The sequence below is a fragment of the Tyto alba genome, unplaced genomic scaffold (genome assembly GCF_018691265.1).
Source record: "Tyto alba isolate M040663 unplaced genomic scaffold, T.alba_DEE_v4.0 Super-Scaffold_13, whole genome shotgun sequence".
Classification (NCBI taxonomy): domain Eukaryota; kingdom Metazoa; phylum Chordata; class Aves; order Strigiformes; family Tytonidae; genus Tyto; species Tyto alba.
Window position 1 is genome coordinate 35,780,603 of NW_024881275.1, and position 18,933 is coordinate 35,799,535.

General features: G+C 45.5%; 1 protein-coding gene across 8 annotated transcripts in view; it reads right to left on the minus strand.

Moving 5' to 3' along the window:
* GOLM1 (golgi membrane protein 1) overlaps positions 1 to 18,304 on the minus strand; it is a 42,813-nt gene extending 24,509 nt beyond the window's left edge. The window contains exons 1-6 of one of the 8 annotated variants that reach the window (XM_032981890.2): positions 18,179 to 18,304; positions 13,881 to 13,927; positions 13,286 to 13,369; positions 12,304 to 12,405; positions 11,279 to 11,467; positions 4,438 to 4,617 (exon numbers count right to left, since the gene is read on the minus strand). In XM_032981890.2, coding sequence (XP_032837781.1) covers positions 4,438 to 4,617; positions 11,279 to 11,407 — 309 coding nt within the window. In that variant the 5' untranslated portion in view covers positions 11,408 to 11,467; positions 12,304 to 12,405; positions 13,286 to 13,369; positions 13,881 to 13,927; positions 18,179 to 18,304. Of the gene's footprint in view, positions 1 to 4,437; positions 4,618 to 11,278; positions 11,468 to 12,303; positions 12,406 to 13,285; positions 13,370 to 13,880; positions 13,928 to 17,913; positions 17,976 to 18,178 lie in introns of those variants that run through there. The other 7 variants (XM_032981889.2, XM_042787842.1, XM_042787843.1 and 4 more) reach the window with 7 other exon arrangements.
* Between the last annotated feature and the right edge of the window lie 629 nt (positions 18,305 to 18,933).

Here is an 18,933-nt window from a genome sequence, read left to right on the forward strand (position 1 = left end):
GACCATTCACTCCTACACATCAGCTGAAAGCATTTTCGTTTTTCTTTAAGAACAACAAGAACTAAACAAAATTCCATTTATCACTCAAAAGATCTGTCTAGTTAGTTAGACAGTTTGCATTATTTGTAAAGCGAGTTAAGAGACTCAGGATTTGGATTTGCATTCATCCTTCCTGGACTAGGTAAATACTTGCTGCTAATCCCCATGGGGTAAATGAAGTTCAGTTCAAGGACCACGTTTCCCATAACTAGAAAGGGTGAATTCACTACTTGCCTCCCCGGAATCCCAGATTCCACTGGAATTCATAGAGTTGAAAAACAAGAATAGGTGTGTGTCTGTGTGTGGATACAAATATCTATGCACAAATGAATATACAACACACACTTATATGTGGATATAGATACATAAACCAAAAAAAAAAGCACTCAGAAACAGTCTTTTCTTATATTCCACATTCCTCTGTGGAATAACCTCTGATCCTGGACAGCTTCTTCATATCTAGGTCCTTAGTGTGTGTTTTCCTCTCTTCCCTGCCACCATATCTGGGGCATTCCTAAATCAGAGTGGATCAATCCGTGCTGACTTGGCTGACGGCATCTTTTGACAAATACACAGGTTCCCAGTAAAAGAACTCTTCCTACTCTTAAATCAGCGTTGGAAAACAAACAACATCTGTGCAGGATATTTCCTCATGTGTTGCAAGAGGAACAAATTTTGTATTTGCCACAAAGTGGTGCACAGGCACACGACATTCATGCTACCACTTCAGGCTCCTGAGAAACGCTCTTCTCCAGCCACAAAAAGCAGAAGACGGCTGTGGAGGTTTAAACCCAGAGGGCAACTGAGCATCACACGTCCTCTGGCTCACTCCTGCCCCCACTGGGGGATGGGGAGGAGAAAATATAATAAAAGGCTCAGGAATTGAGACAAAGACACTGAGGGCTCACTCACCAATTCTGGTCACAGGCAGAAGACAAGCTTGACTTGGAAAAAAAACAAAACATCAATTTAATGTGAACACCACCACCACTAATTTACCAATCAAATCAGAGTAGGGCAGTAAGAAATACAACCACATCTTAAAAACACCTCCCTCCTTCCCAGGTTCAGCTTTGCTCCCAATTTCTCTACCTCCTCCCCTGTAGCAGCACAAGGGGGCAGGGGATGGGGGTTGCTGTCAATCTCTCACATGTTGCCTCTGCCGCTCTTTCCTCCCCAGGGGGGGACTCCTCACGCTCTTCCCCTGCTCCAGCGTGGAGTCTCTCTCCCAGGAGACAGTCCTCCACAAACTTTCTCCGCCATGAGTCCCTCCCATGGACTCCAGCTTTTCCCGAGCTGCTCCTGCATGGGTCCTTCCTATGTGTTGCAATCCTCTCAGTGCGAATTACCAACAGACTTCTTCAGACACAGCCACCTGCTCCAGGGCACCTCTCCCACCCCTCCTCTTCCTTTCTTCCACTGACCTCAGTGTTTGCAAAGGCATCTCCATCACTCTTCCTCCCAGGTTCTCCTTCTTAAATACATTATCACAGAGGTGCAGCCACCATCGCCAACCGGCTCGGCCTCGGTGCAGAGGTGGGACCGACTTGGAGCCGGGGGAGCTTTGAGAAGCTTCTCCCAGGGGTCACCCCTGTAGCCTCCTTCTCTGCTACCAAAAACCCTGCCACACACAGACCCAACACAACAGAAAACTAGTCCACTGCACCACTTTTACCTGATGCTTCCTATAGCATAAGCTCCTGGGGTTTCAACAGCAAGCTTCATAGACTACTCCATTACTGAACAACTGTGTTTTAGGACAATGGAGGGAAAATCACTTAAGAGGAAGGAACAGCTATACCAGATAGGCCCCAAAATCCACCTTACCCAGCATCCTGTCTCGTACACTGGATGCTAAATGAAGACCAAGGCAGCCATAAAGCACAGTATTTTCCAAGCAGCAGCTACTTCTGGCTACGGAACACTTGGAGCCAGAACAAACGGGGCAGGTTATTTGTCCAAGGTTATCCAGTTGCTTTTTAACCCACACAGACCCACTGCAACTGGGCATTATGGATGTCACACATCTGCAGCTTCACCACCTATTAAGTAAAGAGCACTTCTGCCCAGCCTGAACTACAACTTGCTGACTGCATTTGAAGCTCCTCAGTGGATGGAGAACAACCATGCCTTGTCTCTCTCAGCCATGAACACTTTCTGCATCATCTGGAATCCTGGAGATGCCTGCGATGGCTCACCTCAGCTGGCTCTTGTCCAGTCTGTAATCTACACTGTGGATTCCTGCAGAGAAACTACTGCACAGCTTTGGTTATCCTCCTTGTTCTCCTCTGTTTGCCTTTCCCGTCACTCCAAAACTCCACCGGTGACCTTCCCACAGTACCACAACTAACCCAGTTTATTTCTAAGCTGCTTTGTAACTTTTGCCATATTGTTCACACCTGAGATACCACCATCTTATCATGTGGCTGCATAATTTCTCTAGAAGCCATGCGTGTGTAGACTTTTGCAATTCCAGGTGTGAATGCATTCATAAGTCTCACTCACCCTTGTCACTGACTCTTTCAGAAGGAAACTCCAAAAGACTTCAGAAGCAGGATTTCATTTTCCAGAAGCTGCTTTGATTCTTCCCCAGACTACCACATTCAACCCCATGTCCAATAGCAGTTCTGGTTTTGTAAAATACTTCCCACCACTTTTCCTGGCACAGATGCCAGATTTAATGGACAACAACTCCTACATGTTCTCTAGACTCAAAACCACCATCACAACAGGAAAGGTGGATTGCATGGTGCCAGCTACATTTGTCTGATACCACAGAAATCTGAAACAGAAAGGTTGAACACCATGCTTGGCAGAAGCAACATTTCATCCACTGAGCTTTCTTAAAACTCCTGTCACCAGTTCTTGACATCCACCCATTTGACCAGCCTGTGCTGTAAACTCTGCAGTCAGAACTTCTAGTTCCATTGGCCTTTTTCTTACATTTTTTTTTAAATTTTTAAATTTCTTTTTTACTCATGCATGTGCTTTCACTCCCTGCAGGACAGAACTGGAATACAAAAAGATGCCAAAACAGAATGCTGAGTTTCACCAACATGTAAACTGGGCTACCTTCCCAGAGAATAGTAAATTTAAACAATTCCCACAGCATTCCGTAGCAACACCCACTACTAGGAGCCAGAAGTGACAAGAAGATTGATTACTCAAATGCTGTCTGACCATCCTGGGGTGTGTTTTTATTTTTAATAAATACATACATTAAAAAAATAAATAGACAAACGAACTATACCTTAACTTTTTTTAAAACTATACGCAAAGACTGAACCCAAAGAGAAAAGAGAAATTATCAAAGACACGTTTGTCTCAAAAGAGGTAAAAAGAATTGGCTTATTATTTCTTTGAAGACCTGGGATAAAAATGACCTCAAAATAAATTAAAAATATATGCCACTGATGTGTATATTAATTAAACAACTCCTCTTTTCATTTTTATTCAATTTTTCTTCCTCCAAGTCCTTCAAATATTATTCTGGTGATACTCTATTCATGCACTGCAAGTTTGGATCAGCAAACCGTCACCTAATGGTGAACCCTTTCCCTGAAAAGCACTTACTACCATCTCAGTCTGTTGAAAATAACAGTCCTGGAAAGCTGAACTAAAAGCTTCAGTCAAGAGACTCTACAGGAGAAGCAATAAACCCAGAATGAATACTCTCAGCTAAATACCTCTGTCAACAATGAGAAAAGCAATATTAATGACTAACAGCCACATCTGAGGCTGTATCAGCAACATGAGGAAAACAACAAAACAGTTTGCAAGATGTTACATAGTGGTAATCATACACACTGCTTTTTAAGTAGGTATGTGTACATTCTTCACAAAGGACTTCCATCCCTTTGGCAACACTGTCCTGTCAGAAGCACTGCCACAAAAGGCTTGTCTAACCTTCTGATGTCTCCCAGTGCTTTTGGGTTTTGGAGGCAGAAGGTGGAGGTGCCACAAAATTTATAATGCATTTAGAAATAAAATAAATGTCAACCATCTATGCCTACGAAGACATACAAATACATTTGGGAATACAAATATATCTGTTGGTGCAGCTTCTTTTCCTTACATTTTAAACCATTAGTGTACAGGAAAGAAAGATAGAGGCCAGCATAAGGTTGGTAAACATGACTAATAGAGGGAGCAGAGATTTTATTCAGAAGTGCTGTTACTTGTAGCTTCTAATATTTCACATATTATACAATGAATGCTATTATGTACATTCAGTGTTCATTTTTACAATACTATACAATGATATATAAATTAAATGTTTTGCCACACCAACACTGACTGTGTGCACATCAGCTGGAACACCTGAGCAACCTTGTTCTGTTCCGGAGAGTGTCTTGGTAAACCACACTCTCACAGAAAACTGTGGCTAGAAGGCCCTACCTTCTCTTCCTGATGTACTCTGTTGGCATTTTCCATCTGAAAGCTGTGCAAGGACTGGATTTTGTCAATCTGCTGCCGCTGCTTCTCCAGCTCCCCTTGGAATTCATTCTTTTTGAGCTCCACAGCACCCCTCTCCACTGCCGCCCTGCGGACTTTGCCTTCCAGATCCATGATCCGACCCTGAGGAAGAGTAAATTAGCCAGAGCAAAAAGAAATGCTTCCCCCTTGACTGACTCTTCTCCAATACATTCAAGGAATACTAAATTTCACAGAACTAACAATGCTAATGTCATCAATTTATTGCATCAGCCAGGGATATCTGCCACACACCCAGACACTCCCCCCCCGCCCCCCCCCCCCCCCCCCCCAGTTTTACATAAATTAACAGTACAGCATATTCTGCAGAGACTATAAAAATTTCAGTTAAAGAGAAATGCAAAGTTGCCTTAGCCCTTGACCTTCAAAAAAACCAAACCACCCACACCCCCCCTATACCCCACCCACACATCCTCCAAAAAACACTAAAAAAAGATTGCAGTCTACATGAAGTACAAGGTCAAATAATTTTTTAAATTTAATCAGACAGTTCTGACATCACTGCACTTTCCAGTGTTGATCCTAAGGTAACTCAGAGGGAAAACTCATCTCTCAAATCAATACATTTTCCTGGAAGACTGGGAAAGAGTAGAGGGAGGACAACACTGCTCAACTGTTACATAAACTACTGACATATGGCTGTTGCATGACACATACAAAAAAACCTCATTTATACACAGAAAATCTTGATTGCTCAAAGAGCAGTGACAAACAGAGGAAAATTCAACACCATCACATACTGCATATACAAACACAGAGACATAAGGTAAGGAATCAAGCTTGATGCTGTCACAGCTGCTTTTTTTTTTTTTTTTTTCTTTTAATATACCAATTTAGTTACCAGCAACAAGGAGTACAAAGAGACATGCGGGTGGGGAACATCAACAGAATTTCCTCAGGTATAAAGACCCAAGGATTCCAGATGGATTATGAAATAGATATAATAAAAACTGCATCTGCCTAGACTCCAAGAAAACGGACCAAACCTTCTTACACTACAATATGCTGTATATTACTGCCCGCCTACTCTGCTCCTCTGCCACAGAAAGCGAGAGAATGGAGAGGATGTTGGGCAGGGGCCCAGGGGGGAGAATGTGCAGTTTATCTGGAAGAACAAAGAAAAGCACTTACTCCATTTCAGTCATAATAGCTGTAAAGTCTTGCCAACAAACGAATAGACTGACAGAGTGCTCTAAAGCTCCACCCCTGCCTTCAAATATGCTTTTATTTCATTCAGAGGGCACCACTATGCAGAAGTGAAATGCTTTTCAAACTGACTTTGGGAGAAACATACAGTATGATACAGGAAATCAGTAACAGTAAACAGGACCTTATGTCTCTTAAGTTACAGAGATCAAGAATAAGCTGGTGTGGTAACTTATTTTCCTCGCTATCAGCTGCCTCATGGCCGTGCCCCAAAGCTTCAGCAGCACTGACAGAGGTAGCTGCCATCCTGAGGCCACAGATGAACAGGAGATCAAGGGATGACCAGAGCCCCCAAACACAGGGTGTCATACCCTCCTACCGAGGGAAAGCTAACACAAACCATTAACTGCACGGCCAGACGTGTCTCCTGTTCAAGTAGTGCCCACTCCGAGGTGAAACAGGAGTTCAGTTCCTACAGCTGGGTCTCGCTTTAGGCCTGGCCGGCAACAAAGCACCATGCAGCCGCTCGCTCACGCCTTCCCCTCGCCCCAGCGGTGGGACGGGGAGGAGAATCCCAAGAAAAACAAAAAGTAACACCCTGAGGGCCGAGATAAGGGCATTTTAATAGTACAACACAGGAGGAGAAGAAAACAGTAACAACAACAATTCTAATAAAACTAATATATAAATCGAGTGATGCACAAGGCAATCGCTCACCAGGCACACACACGCCCCCCTCCCCCCACCGGCCAGCTCCTCTACTTATATACTGGGTATGACATCAGCTTGGTGTCAAATATCCCCCGGGCTGGTTTGGGTCACCTGCCCTGGCTGTGCCCCCACACAGCTTCCTGTGAAAATTAACCCTATCCTAGCCAACCCCAGGGCAGTATCCACCCCTTGTTCTACATCACGCCCAGATCCTACACTTTCCAATTATTTGCCACCCCTTTTTCTCTGTCCTTGATGTATGTATATATGCATATATATATGTATATACACACACAGAGGTATCATTGCCTTAGTCTATGGGCCATCCCTCTAACATGTCCACTGAGTTCATTTAACCCATGGCTTTGGGGCTCCATCTGTTGCAGCAGGCTGTCAGGGCAGGAGATAGTGTGTGCTGTTGGATTGCTGCAGGCTGCATCCAGAGCTCATGGATGGTGTGTCTGGCACAGCCCATACCCATGGTCAGCACGTTGGAGATGTTGATCTTGAGGAAGCTGCTGAGCGCCAGTTGCTGGAGCCAGTACAAGCTCCATCACCACCACACTTCACTTTGTTTCCTCAAAGTCCATCCTTCACTGATTTGGGTGATTCTTACTGTGATATCATTCATGTGGCACACAGGAACTGAGTAGTGATGACATACAGTGGCAGGGCTATTTTGCAATTAACATCATAATTCATGGGCTATTCTTACCCAAAATAAAATCCCCTTGAGGTACGCATCGAACCTCCCCATGCTTCCACATCACCCACCAAGTGCAGCCAGGTCCTTGAGCCAAAGTAATCCCACAGTTGCATTTGTCTTTGCCCAAGGCAGGAACAACCCAGACTGTCTTCCCTAACATATTCTTCCTGTGCACTACAGGGACTTTATCCCTTCTACAGCATGTGACAGCGCAGGGCCAGCTATGTTGCCTGATCCCCTAGTGTTAACTAGCCAGTTGGCTTTTGCTAAATGTGTACCCCAAGGCTGAAGGTCCGTCTGGCCGGTCCATGATTACTTCCAGAATTCCTGGGCGACTGGGGGTTTCCTGTGCAAGCCCGCTGTGTGATCAGTGCAACCCACTTACTCCACGTGGCATCAGCTGCACGGTGTGTAGAGGTGACCTGCCCTCTGAACATCCAGCCTGGCACCAGCAGTTGGGGTGTCAGGAGGACCTGTGCTTCAGTGCCAACCACTTCTGAAGCAGCTCGGACCCCTTCACGTGCTGCCAACATCTCCTTTTCAGTTGCAGTATAGCGGGCCTCGGATCCTCTGTATCCCCAACTCCAAAACCCCAGGGGTCGGCCTCAGGTCTTCCCTGGTATTTTCTGCTAGAGACTCCAGGTAGGGCCATTCTCCCCAGCTGCAGTGTAGAGCACATTTTTAACAGCTTGTGCTGCCTGGACTAGCCCAAGGGCTACTGCATGAACAATCTCCCATTTAATTTGTTCAAAGGCTTGTTGTTGCTCAGGGACCCATTTGAAGTAATTTTTCTTCTAAGTCACTTGATGGAGAGGGCTTACAATCAGACTGTAATCTGGGATATGCATTTTCCCCAAACCCACAACACCTAGGAAAGCTTGTGTCCCCTTTTCACTAGTTGGTGAAGACATAGCCGCTACATTGTTAATCACATCCATTGGGATCTGACAACACTCATCTTGCCATTTTATTCATAAGAACTGGATCTCCTGTGCAGGTCCCTTGACCTTATTTTTCTGGCAAAACCAGCCTTTAGAAGGATTTGAACTAGCTTCCTCCCTTTTTCAAGAACTTCTGCTGTGTTGCCCCATAAGATGATGTCATCAATGTAGTGTAGGTGTTCCAGAGCTTCACCCTGCTCCTGTGCAGTCTGGATGTGCCCTTGACAAATGGTGGGGCTGCATTTCCACCTCTGGAGCAGTTGATTCCAAGTGTACAGGATACCCCACCAAGTGAAAGCAAACTGCAGCCTGCACTCTGCTGACAAAGAGACTGAGAAAGAACACATCAGTAATATCAGTTATGGCATACCTCTTGGCTGCCTTGAGTCCAGTTGGTATTGAAGTTCTAGCATGTCCAGCACAGCAGCACCCAGTGGCCCCATGACTTCATTCAGGCCAAAACAGTCTACTGCTAGACTCCACTTTAGGTTAGACTTTTGCACTGGCTGTCTGGGACTATTAAAGGTGAATGAGTCTTACTGGTTACCTTGTCAATGCCCCCTTTCCTAAACAGGAATCCCAGCTGCCTGGCTTTTCTACCCTCTAATTCCACACTACTGGCCCTGCTATCCCAGCATCAGAGCAGGCAGGTACCAATGTGTCCACCTGGATGGCAGTCAAAATACTTTTACGTATCTCGTAGCTCACTCAGGGACCAGGATCGGGTGATTATCTCTGTCTCTGTCTCTTCCTCCTGTTCTCATGATGACCCTGGTTCACTTTCATTCCTCACTGAGCGAACTGATTTTTTTTGGTACTTCTTCTGTATAGGGGCAACTGATACTGGCACAGGTTGGTCCTCTGGTTCAGTTGCAGTGCCTGTCACCAGGGCTTTAGCTGCCAGAGCTCCTGTCAGTCTGTTTTCCCTCCTTTCCCGCTGAGGGTGCTGCCTGTTATTGAGCAGTGTTCAGTAGATACTGGCCAGGGCTCAGCACAACACGTTAAGTTGTGCCTCTTCAGAATAGCCACAGCATCTTCCTTGCAAAAATTCTATCACTTTATCAGGGTCCTGTAGTTGTTCGGGAGTGAAATTCCAAACCAGCAGTAGCGAGAAGTTCTCTAGATACCTGTCCCTATTGTCCCACATGCCATGCCACCCAGGACTATCCAACCCTGGGGCAGATCTCTGGGTGACATTCTTAAATTTTTTTTTCTGTAATCCTAAACAAGACATGACACACATTCAGGATACACAACAATAACAGCATGCTGGCTGGAACATCCCAGGGATGTACAAAATTCTCAAAACCTGTTGTAATTAGCCTGAAGGAGAAAGTATCTTCCTCATCTTCCTCACAGATAGGGTGCGATTACTAATAAATCCTGAGAGAAGGCTCCCAAGGCATGAGCATGAATCAGTGCCACACACAAATACCAGTTTAAACTCATGACCAGTGCTGTAATCATATCAAAAATCATAGTATAGCAAAATCATAGTCCTGATCCCTCTCACAGAGGTGATACACATCACCACAGGGAATACATAGTGCATGTAAATACTTACATAACCCCACAATGTGAACAAATTAACCAACATTGTAACCAGCATCTATTTGAATAAGAAATGTGTGTAAGAAAATTGTCCGGACGCACTATGGTCAGATATTTGCCATCATCTCAACCCTTTGTGCCCCACCTTGGGCACCAAAAAGGAAGAAAAAAAAAAGAAAGTAACACCCCACAGGTTGGGACAAGGAGAGTTTAACACAGCAACAGAAGCAGAGAAGAAAAGCGTAACAGCAGCAGTACTAGTAAATGTAATACACAGAGCAAGTGAAGCACAATGCAATTGCTCACCAGTCGGTGCCCCAGTCTAAGCCGAGACATACACAGAGACACAGACAAACAGACACACCCACCCCCACAGCCCTCCAGCTCCACACTGGGCATGATGTCAGCTTGGTGTCAAATATCCCCTTGGCTGGTTTGATCACCTGCCCTGGCTGTGCCCCCTCCCAGCTTCTTGTGAAAAATAACCCTATCCTAGCCAAACCCGGGACAAGCTGTCAACTCAGTACTGAAATTCAGCTCGATTACAAAGCAATGTTTAATCACCAGGTTGATAGTTTTTATGATTGCTTGCTGGGGGAAAAAAAAAAAGACAAGAAGAAAGAAAAAAAAAAAAAGAAAAAAAAAAAAAAGAAAATCGAAAAACTGAAAAGGGGGGGAAAAAAAAGGAAAAAACAAAAACAAACACACAAAAACTGAGAAAAGGAGAAAAAAAGGGAAAAATGACAAGAAAAAAAGGAGGGAAAGAAAAAAAAAAGAAAAAAGGGGAAAAAAACGGGGGAAAAGGGGAAAAAAACGGGGGGAAAAGGGGAAAAAAACGGGGGGAAAAGGGGGGAAAAGGGGGGAAAAGGGGGGAAAAGGGGGGAAAAGGGGGGAAAAGGGGGGAAAAGGGGGGAAAAGGGGGGAAAAGGGGGGAAAAGGGGGGAAAAGGGGGGAAAAGGGGGGAAAAGGGGGGAAAAGGGGGGAAAAGGGGGGAAAAGGAAAAAACTAAAAAAGAACCATCTACACAGTCACAAACCAGAAACATTATTCACATACTCCTCAATCTCAGAACATGCACTCCTGAAAGGATTAGAACCCAAGCTCAGCAGTCAGAGAAAATACAGTTAGCATTAGAAAAACAGCAGACAAGGTAATTATTCCATATGAGTTGTGTGCCCTCTTCAGGGAAGGTTTCTAAGAAACACAAATTCAGATTTTTAGACATTTTCTGAACAAGCTAGATTTCCTTGTACTTGGTGGGAAAATATGCACACATTCTTATGGGTCATGTAAGAAAAAAAAAATCTAGGGAAATGAGCCAATTGCAGATGTCCACTGTGATTAAAAATGGAGTGCCAGTCTCAATATATAGTCAGGAAGAAAAACAGAGGATGACATTTGCCACATCGGTGAACTGAAACAGGACGAGATATCCAAATGCTTTGTGTGAGCAGTAGTAACAAGTACCATACACACAGGCCTCCAAGTTTTGGGTCCCTCTCACCTCCCATTCCCCCCACCTCCCACTACCGATAAGCACCAATAATACTTGTGAACGTAATACTTGTGAAAATGCCTACAACAAGCTGAAGCTCCCGGTCCACCACATTCAGGACAAGTATCCTTCTTGTGGACTATGTTTACTAACCACAGAAGTGCAAGACAACACGCAGGGCAATAGGAAAGTTACCTGCAGATCCACGCTGCGAGAACTCGCAATCCAGTAATTGAAGCCCAAAACAATGATGCATGCCACCAGCGCAGCCACGAGGAGAGGTGGGGACTTCATCCCTCGGCAGCTGTTTCCTAGCCCTACCATTTCAAGAAGAAAAAAAAAAAAAAAAACCACAAATCCAAAGAACCACAACAGTGTGGAAACCTGCAAATTAAAATAGACACATTATAATGCATCCTCCGCTACAGCTATTTTATACACACATTGAAACTGCAATAATGCAACAGCTCCCAGCTGAAGGCACTACACCTAGCGAGGAAGGTGCACCATCTAGGTATTTTCATCTGAAGGACAAAGAAACGCTATCTTGTACTATTAGCTTGTATATAAAGCTTCATATGGACCAGAGGGGGGAAGTCTTGAACATTCCTAACAATATACTGAGTATCTGCAATAAACAGAACAAATTATTCATCTTTTTATTGCATATTCCACCCAAAAATCTAATTAGATAACGCTGGTCTACAGATAGAGGACAGATTCCTTGTTGTCTCATTTAGTCAGAAAATAAACTTAGTCTCACTATTTCGGGAGTAATTTGCACTTTGCTTCCCAAACTTGGGTAGTTTCAACTTATTCCCGCTGATAATACTATTTTAACTTGATGGTTCCAAGCTTGCAAATAAATAAATAAATTGTATTGAACCAAATTACTTCAAGGATAACATAAAAAAAAAAAAAAAAACAAACCACCACCTAATTAGCAGACACTTCACCGATTTCAATGGTAAATTTATTAAGTGATGTTTGTTTTGACTCTCATCTGCTTTCTCTGCTCCTAACAGACAATAAATAACCTTGTTTTAACAAATAAGCAGTACCAAGGGCACTACTTGTTGCTATTGAGACTTGGGTTGCTTCTGTGGAACAGCCCATCTTAACAGAGAAGCAGGGGCAAAGGGCAGTTGCAATTCTGTTTGAAATAGACCATATTAATCCTGTGACATGGTAACATCTGGTCTTAATGAGAGTAACAGCACCTAGCTCAATGAATCCTCAGACTCCACTCATAATCTTGAGCACTGCTTGTAATAGATGGATCTCTTGTAAACTGAAATCCACTTTTTTTTCTTTTTGCACTCCTGCAGACAAAAGCCAGCAAAAATGAGCACAGAATATCAAAAAACAAACACGGATGCATCACAAGATACTAACTAAATCTGAAATGGGTACATTTACTAATAATATATTGTACAGTCTCTCAAGGAGCATGCTCATAGAAAAACCTTCTTCCCCTACAGATGCAATTCACAGGTTGGGAATTATTTAAAAATTAATAAATGGTAGCAACTCTCAAAGGGTTTACATGTGGACATACACTGTAATCACAGGGAAAGAAGGTGCCAGCAGTTAGCAGGTACCAGAAATGCTGATTCTACTGCATGTTCAGCACTTAAATTCTTCAACAGCTCACCTATACCTAAGTGTGCACATGCACCCTCTGCAAAATCCCCTCTTTGCATTCCATTTAAGGTATCACCTCCTTCCTCTTTTTCCTCACCAGGGAGTGCATAATACTGCCAGACTGGTGAAGGTTGCAAATCTGATTGTTAATTTTAAAACTCTGTGATTTGTCTGTATTTGGGGACAGGGTAGATACTGAGCCCAAGAGTAAAATGTGGATGACTGAAAATGCTGCCTCTTCATGTACATACACACACATGAAAAAAAAAAAAAGACAAATCCAAAACAAACCAGAAAAAGTATGCATAGCTGCACAGGTCCAACACCTGAGTTCGGAGTCTCTTGCCTAAGCAAACCTCAGCTACAGAGCAAACAGCTCCAGTGAACACCTGTGGGGCCACGTACAGGTAAGGTAAAGTCAATAGAAAAAGCAAAAGCATGGGGAGGAACTATGCACTTTTGTGGTAAAGAACAAAAATCAAGATGCAGTAGACCAAAACACACACACAGATACACACAAATTTCCAATACAAAGCTAAGAATTGCAGAAGCACGTACATCTTGCACAGACTGTTCTCCTGCTGTGCCATCCTAAGAAGAGCACCTGAGAAGTACAGAGCCACCTTGCCTTACACAGATTCCCTGAAAACCAAGAACCACATAGTGGCAAAAATGAGAGGTGGAAAATAGGGATGATCAGTACCCCCATACCAGCTAAAACCAAGATAATTCTTGGTCATTTCCTTTTGCTTACTGGAATAAAATACTACATTTCAAAACACATAAATTGGAATCTGTCATGAAGTCATTTGTATCCCATTCCTCACTGTAAAAGTATTAGCTGGTACAGTTGAAAATATGGAAAAATTACTAAACATAGCAGTGTAAGACACAGTGCATCATTCAAAGTGTTACTTGAATAAAGTACTTGGTATTTTCCTCCTAGCAGTCAGAAATAAAGAAAGTGGTCTGTGTTATCAGCAGTAACAACTTGCACTGGAAATTAACTACTGGATAAATATATGGGACTAGCTGTTTAGCTCAATTTTTCAGAGGTAAAGCAACTATATTGTTTAAAGGAAGAATGATTAGTTCACCATGCAGCTTAAAGCACAGGCACAAAAATATGGTAAAGGAATGCTGATATACCTACCAAATACACTACTCCAGCAGCCTCAGCGACTCTTCCACTGTTTTCAGCTATGAAAAACAAGCAGGGAAGAAAATGTTGATTTCCCTAAAGCATGTCTGAGTTCAATATATTATTCTCTCCAAAAAATCCAGTGTTGTTTTTCCTTAAATAATTGATGTTAATTAGGAATATATTTTTATACTCAACAGAAGGAAAGGCAAAAGGAAGAGGAAAGTGATGAAACACACAAAAGGATCTTCTATCCAGATTGTGCTGACCCAAAACATTACCTCAGTTGCAGTAATGATACTCCCTCTCTCATCAGTTCAAAAATAAAAACTGTTTAAGTTTCTGTCATGGATTCACACACGCAGGCATTCTGAAGGACAGATAAGCAAATCAGCTCAGCAAGTACATTTACATGGAAATGTATTTGTACATGTTGTTTTCCAGGAAACATCTGTTTTGGCGCAGTTATTTGAGTTGAAAATAAAATACATTTCTGATTTTATGGGTGAGAAACTGATTTTACTGAACATGAAGGAATCCATCTTTCATGAATGTTTACTACAGATGTGAAAATGAGATGCTGTATCACGCACGTAGTTTTCCGCATTTGGTAGAGCATAACATTCCTGACTTCTGAACAGCAGATTTCATCCTTCTGCTTTGCCAACCCAGCAGTGCTTCATTGAGAGGGAGATGTTTTAGACTCTGAGATATTCAAGCAAATTAACATACAGCATACTTTTATTTCCTGCATTAATATACTACCAGTCTGAGCAATTCCTTTTACTGTGCTCAGCTGAAGTATGATATAGAATTGCTGGTACCTAGTAACCTTCCACTACAGTTAATAAACAATCACGCTGACTAAGTCTCAAGACTAAGACATTAGAGGCAAAGACCGAGCAAAACAATTTGTGCATTTCAGACACCCAGGAGGAAGGCCAAGTCTCTCTGCTCACAAGGTCCAGCTCTTGGGAATTTGCATGAGACCTGCCGAGCGGGAATTCGGAGAACAGATGAAGAATCCAACAAAAGCAGCACGCAGGCGCTGGGAAGCGACAGCAGCCCCTTATCCCCTGTGTGCCCACCTGCCCACCGACCGCTGCCTCCACCACCCAGCCACCGCCGGTACAAAGCCAGCGCACACCCCAGCAGCACGTGAAGACCACGTGGAGCTGGAGCGGACCCTGAAAAGAGAAGGCGCATCTTACTTGGATGTCTGTGCCTCCAAGTAAGGACAGACCCTGAGGAAAATCCCTCTGGAAAGGCAGGGCCATAAACAGAGACAAAAAGGAGGAAAAAACCCAAGGACGCACGGGCGGGCTAGCAGGCAGCTCTGAGGGGACACACAAGCCCAACCCCACCAGAGCTAACAGGCAACCGCTCTGCTCAGGCTGGGGAAACCTCCCATCGAGGGACCCCTGAAGATAGACAGTGGTGCTATCCCCACATTTTACAGATTCCTCTCCAACTTCTCATTGATATTCTGGAAGAAATTACCTGTTTTTTTCTGATATTGCCATGAAATTCCTATGTCTGACTGCTTGAATAAAAACGTATCAGCTTAACCAAGCAAGATAATCAAAATCTCTTCAACTGACAACAGTTAGTTATACCCAGACATGATTAATCAGACTAAAAGGTACTGAAAACTGGGGTTTATTAAAAAAAAAAAAAACAAACCAAAAACAAAAAAACTTTTTTAAAAGTAATTCTTAAAAAAGTGAACTAGAGAGCAAACACTTACACAGTCTTCCAAAAAAAGGTTATGGTTTGGGGGCAGATGGAAATGGAGAGGTGAAAAAGGTGAGTCACAACCTTTCGGTTTTAGTTTTACATAGGGTTAACATACAGTAGCAAGCATCCTTGAAAGAGGAATCCCATTGTTGGTTCTCACTCACAGCTGGATATTACCCACAAGTACCACCATTCAGTCACATGGCCAGAACCAGTTACAACCAGCAGCAACCTCTACCTTTCACTGACTGCCTACAGAGGTCAGAAACTGGGTCTAATACAACCATCACAAAACATGGCACACAGATTCACAGATTTTTTTTTTTTTTTTTTTTTTAATCATCCTCTGCAGCAACACTGTTTGGGGGTAGTTTTTTTCAAGTTTGCAAATCAAAAGAGGTCAAGCATTTTTCCAATGGAGATTTAAAGTTTGTACAATGAACTCAAGCCTGCCGAGCACAAACTTTCTAAATACCTTTTTCAGGAATCCACAAACTGCAGGCTGAAAGAAAACAAAACAAAACAGCAAAAACTCCGAAACATTCAGCAATAGCCACTTTTCCAACTTCTGCACTTTGGACAACTGGCTCACTTCACAGTGGCAATCACCCCCCACCCCCCCCCCCCAAAAAAAAAAATTCAGACACGGATGCCACAGAATGTCACTGAGTCACTATTTGCCCAAATTATCAAGTTACACTTTTCACAGGAACAGGAAGGGGAGAAGCATTTACAGCACAACATGTTCAGCAAATGAACTCTCATCCTTCTCAGGAGTAACCATCATTTGACACTCAGTTCAGACCTCAGGTCTTCCTTCTCCAATGTATTTCGAACTAAAAGTAACAGATCAGGAGGGTACAAAAACACTGAAAAAGTGTCGGATGTTCAACAGGGGGAGAGTGACTGTTACCAGTTGTCCACTAATTATTTTTCAACTTGGTAAGTGTCTCTTCTTTCAAATGACTACCTTACAAGAAGTTAGTAACTAATCACCCACAATGTCTCACCCTAACTGATTAAAAAGCAATCCCAAACAGGTGTGCAGCTGAACATATATATGCTAGAGGTCTAAGTTAGGGATCTGTTCTGATGCTGGGTAACCATAGGTAACTTGACAAAATCCTCTGAAATACCTGCACAAAGTTTCCAGACATGCTGTCTAGGTGTAGGTGTACTGGTAGACAATACTACTACCACCTGAAAATACTGTGCATGAAAACAAAATTAAACAAGGAATCTTATACACCAGCATGACCTCAACAGTTAGTCAGACTGTTAATTTCTTTTTAGGAAAATATTTTGTTGTTGGCATTTTTCCCATGTAACATAAACTATCTTGTCAGGATCACAATTAATAGGGCATCCACTTGATCTTAAAAAACAAACAAACAAAACAAAACAAAACACAATAAAACCAACACAGTAGGAAATGAGATATGTGGTGACAAAACCACAAAATTGCTACCAACCCGCCCATCCCTGTAACACTACACCTACAGCTTCACTGTAAAACATGCACAGCTCCTCCTAGGGGGAAACAAAAAAAAAAAAAGTCAACACTGCAAACAGTTCTTTATGAGCAAAGTGCAGTGAAGATGAAAGGCCATTTTACAAGGCTCAACCCAAGAGCAAGGTTAATTAAAAACCTGATCAACTACTCCCATCTTCAAGTTGACAAGGGAACCCAATAAAGCAAAGCAAGGTAAACTTCCTGGGCGCGGGAAATAAAACCCAGTATGTATTGTGTACCCAGCAGCCGAACCAGAATTTCTGCGGCGGTGAGGAAAGCCTCCGGAGGCACAAAGTTCTGGAAAGCCACGAGCCACCCCAGCAGGGGCGAGGAGAGAGACCCCCGCAGCTCCGGCGGCCGGCAGGGAGCCGAGGCAGGGAGCCGGCTGGAGGAGGAGGAGGAGGAGGAGGAGCTCCAGGTCACAGCCCTGGTTCGAAGGGACCCCGAAAGACCGTCTGGCCCGACCCTTCCCGGGAAGGGGAGGCTGGAGGAGATTATCCCCCACCCTGCCCTTTCCCATTTCTAACGTCATTGTTATTTCTACCTCCGCTGTAAATAACGAGATGTTCAGCGCTCAACACGCTTCCCCCTGTGCGAAAGACCCCGAGGAAAAAAGCAACACCATCAAACGCCCCCAGTGTTCGGCAGGCACGCAAGATAAGCCCGGCCGAACCGCCCCGGTTCGCGGGCACCTTCCCCCGCCATCCCCGGCGAGCGACAAGTTCCCGGGGGGCGCGAGCCCGCCCGCTCCCCCGGCCCCACCGCCCGGCCGCCGCCCACGACACGCACACCCACCGGGCGACGCCGCGTCCTCGCCGGCCACCGGCTGCGGGGCCGGCCGGGAGGAGCCCGGCGGGGCAGAGCGCCGGCCGTGCGGCGGCGGGCCGCCCACCGGGGTCCCTGACGCCGCGTCGCCCCCCCGCCGGGCGGGCCCGCCTCAGCCCCCGCAGAGGCCGCCGCGCGGGGGGGTGAGGGGGCTGCCGGAGGCCCGACCGCACCAGACACACCCCCCCACACACCCCCAGCCCCGCGGGCAGCGGCGGGGGCCGCGGCTGCTCACCTCGCCTCGCCTCGCCTCGCCTCGCCTCGCCGTGCCCAACTGGAAGGCGACGGCCGGCCCCGCGGCTCCCTGCAGCCCCCCGGCGCCCGCTGAGAGGGAGGGCGGGCGCGCAGGAAGTCTGGCGGCCGCAGGGGCAGCGAGCGCTCCCGGGCAGCCCCCGCCCCGCCCCGCCCCGCCCCGCCCCGGCCCGGCCCGGCCCGGCCCGGCCCGGCCCGGCCCGCCGCCGGCCCCCGCCTCAGGCACCGCGGGGCCGGGAGCGGGGCCGGGGGGCACCCGCGGGTCGGGACGGCACCGCCCGGCGGCGGCTGCCACCCGCGCCCCGTCCCACCGGCGCCGCCGCCGCCGCCCCAGGGGCGCCCGGTCTCCGCGGCGGGGTCTGGGCTGCGGCAGAGCCGCGAGTCCACGCCCGCCTCGGTTAAAGCGCCGGGCAGCCCCCCCCCAGCACCCCCTGCCCTGCCTTCCCCTGCCCTGCCCTCCTCTCCCGGCCGAGTAGTTCAGGCAGCGCCCTTAACCAGCGCTTTAGCCCAAATTTCCAGTCCTGACCGCAGGCGCTGGAGTTTCTGGAAGGCGGCGTCTGGGAAAAGCTGAGTGTCCTAAACCAGAGGCGAGTGAAATACAGCTCAGGAAGGCTGTTTTAACACTTACTTTTTTTGACAGCCAAGTGGATGAAGCGGGTGTTTTCTTCGTTCAAAAATTTCCAAGCAATAAAGGAGTTGGGCAGCGTGTTTCTTCCATGGTCATTAACTCAACTGGAT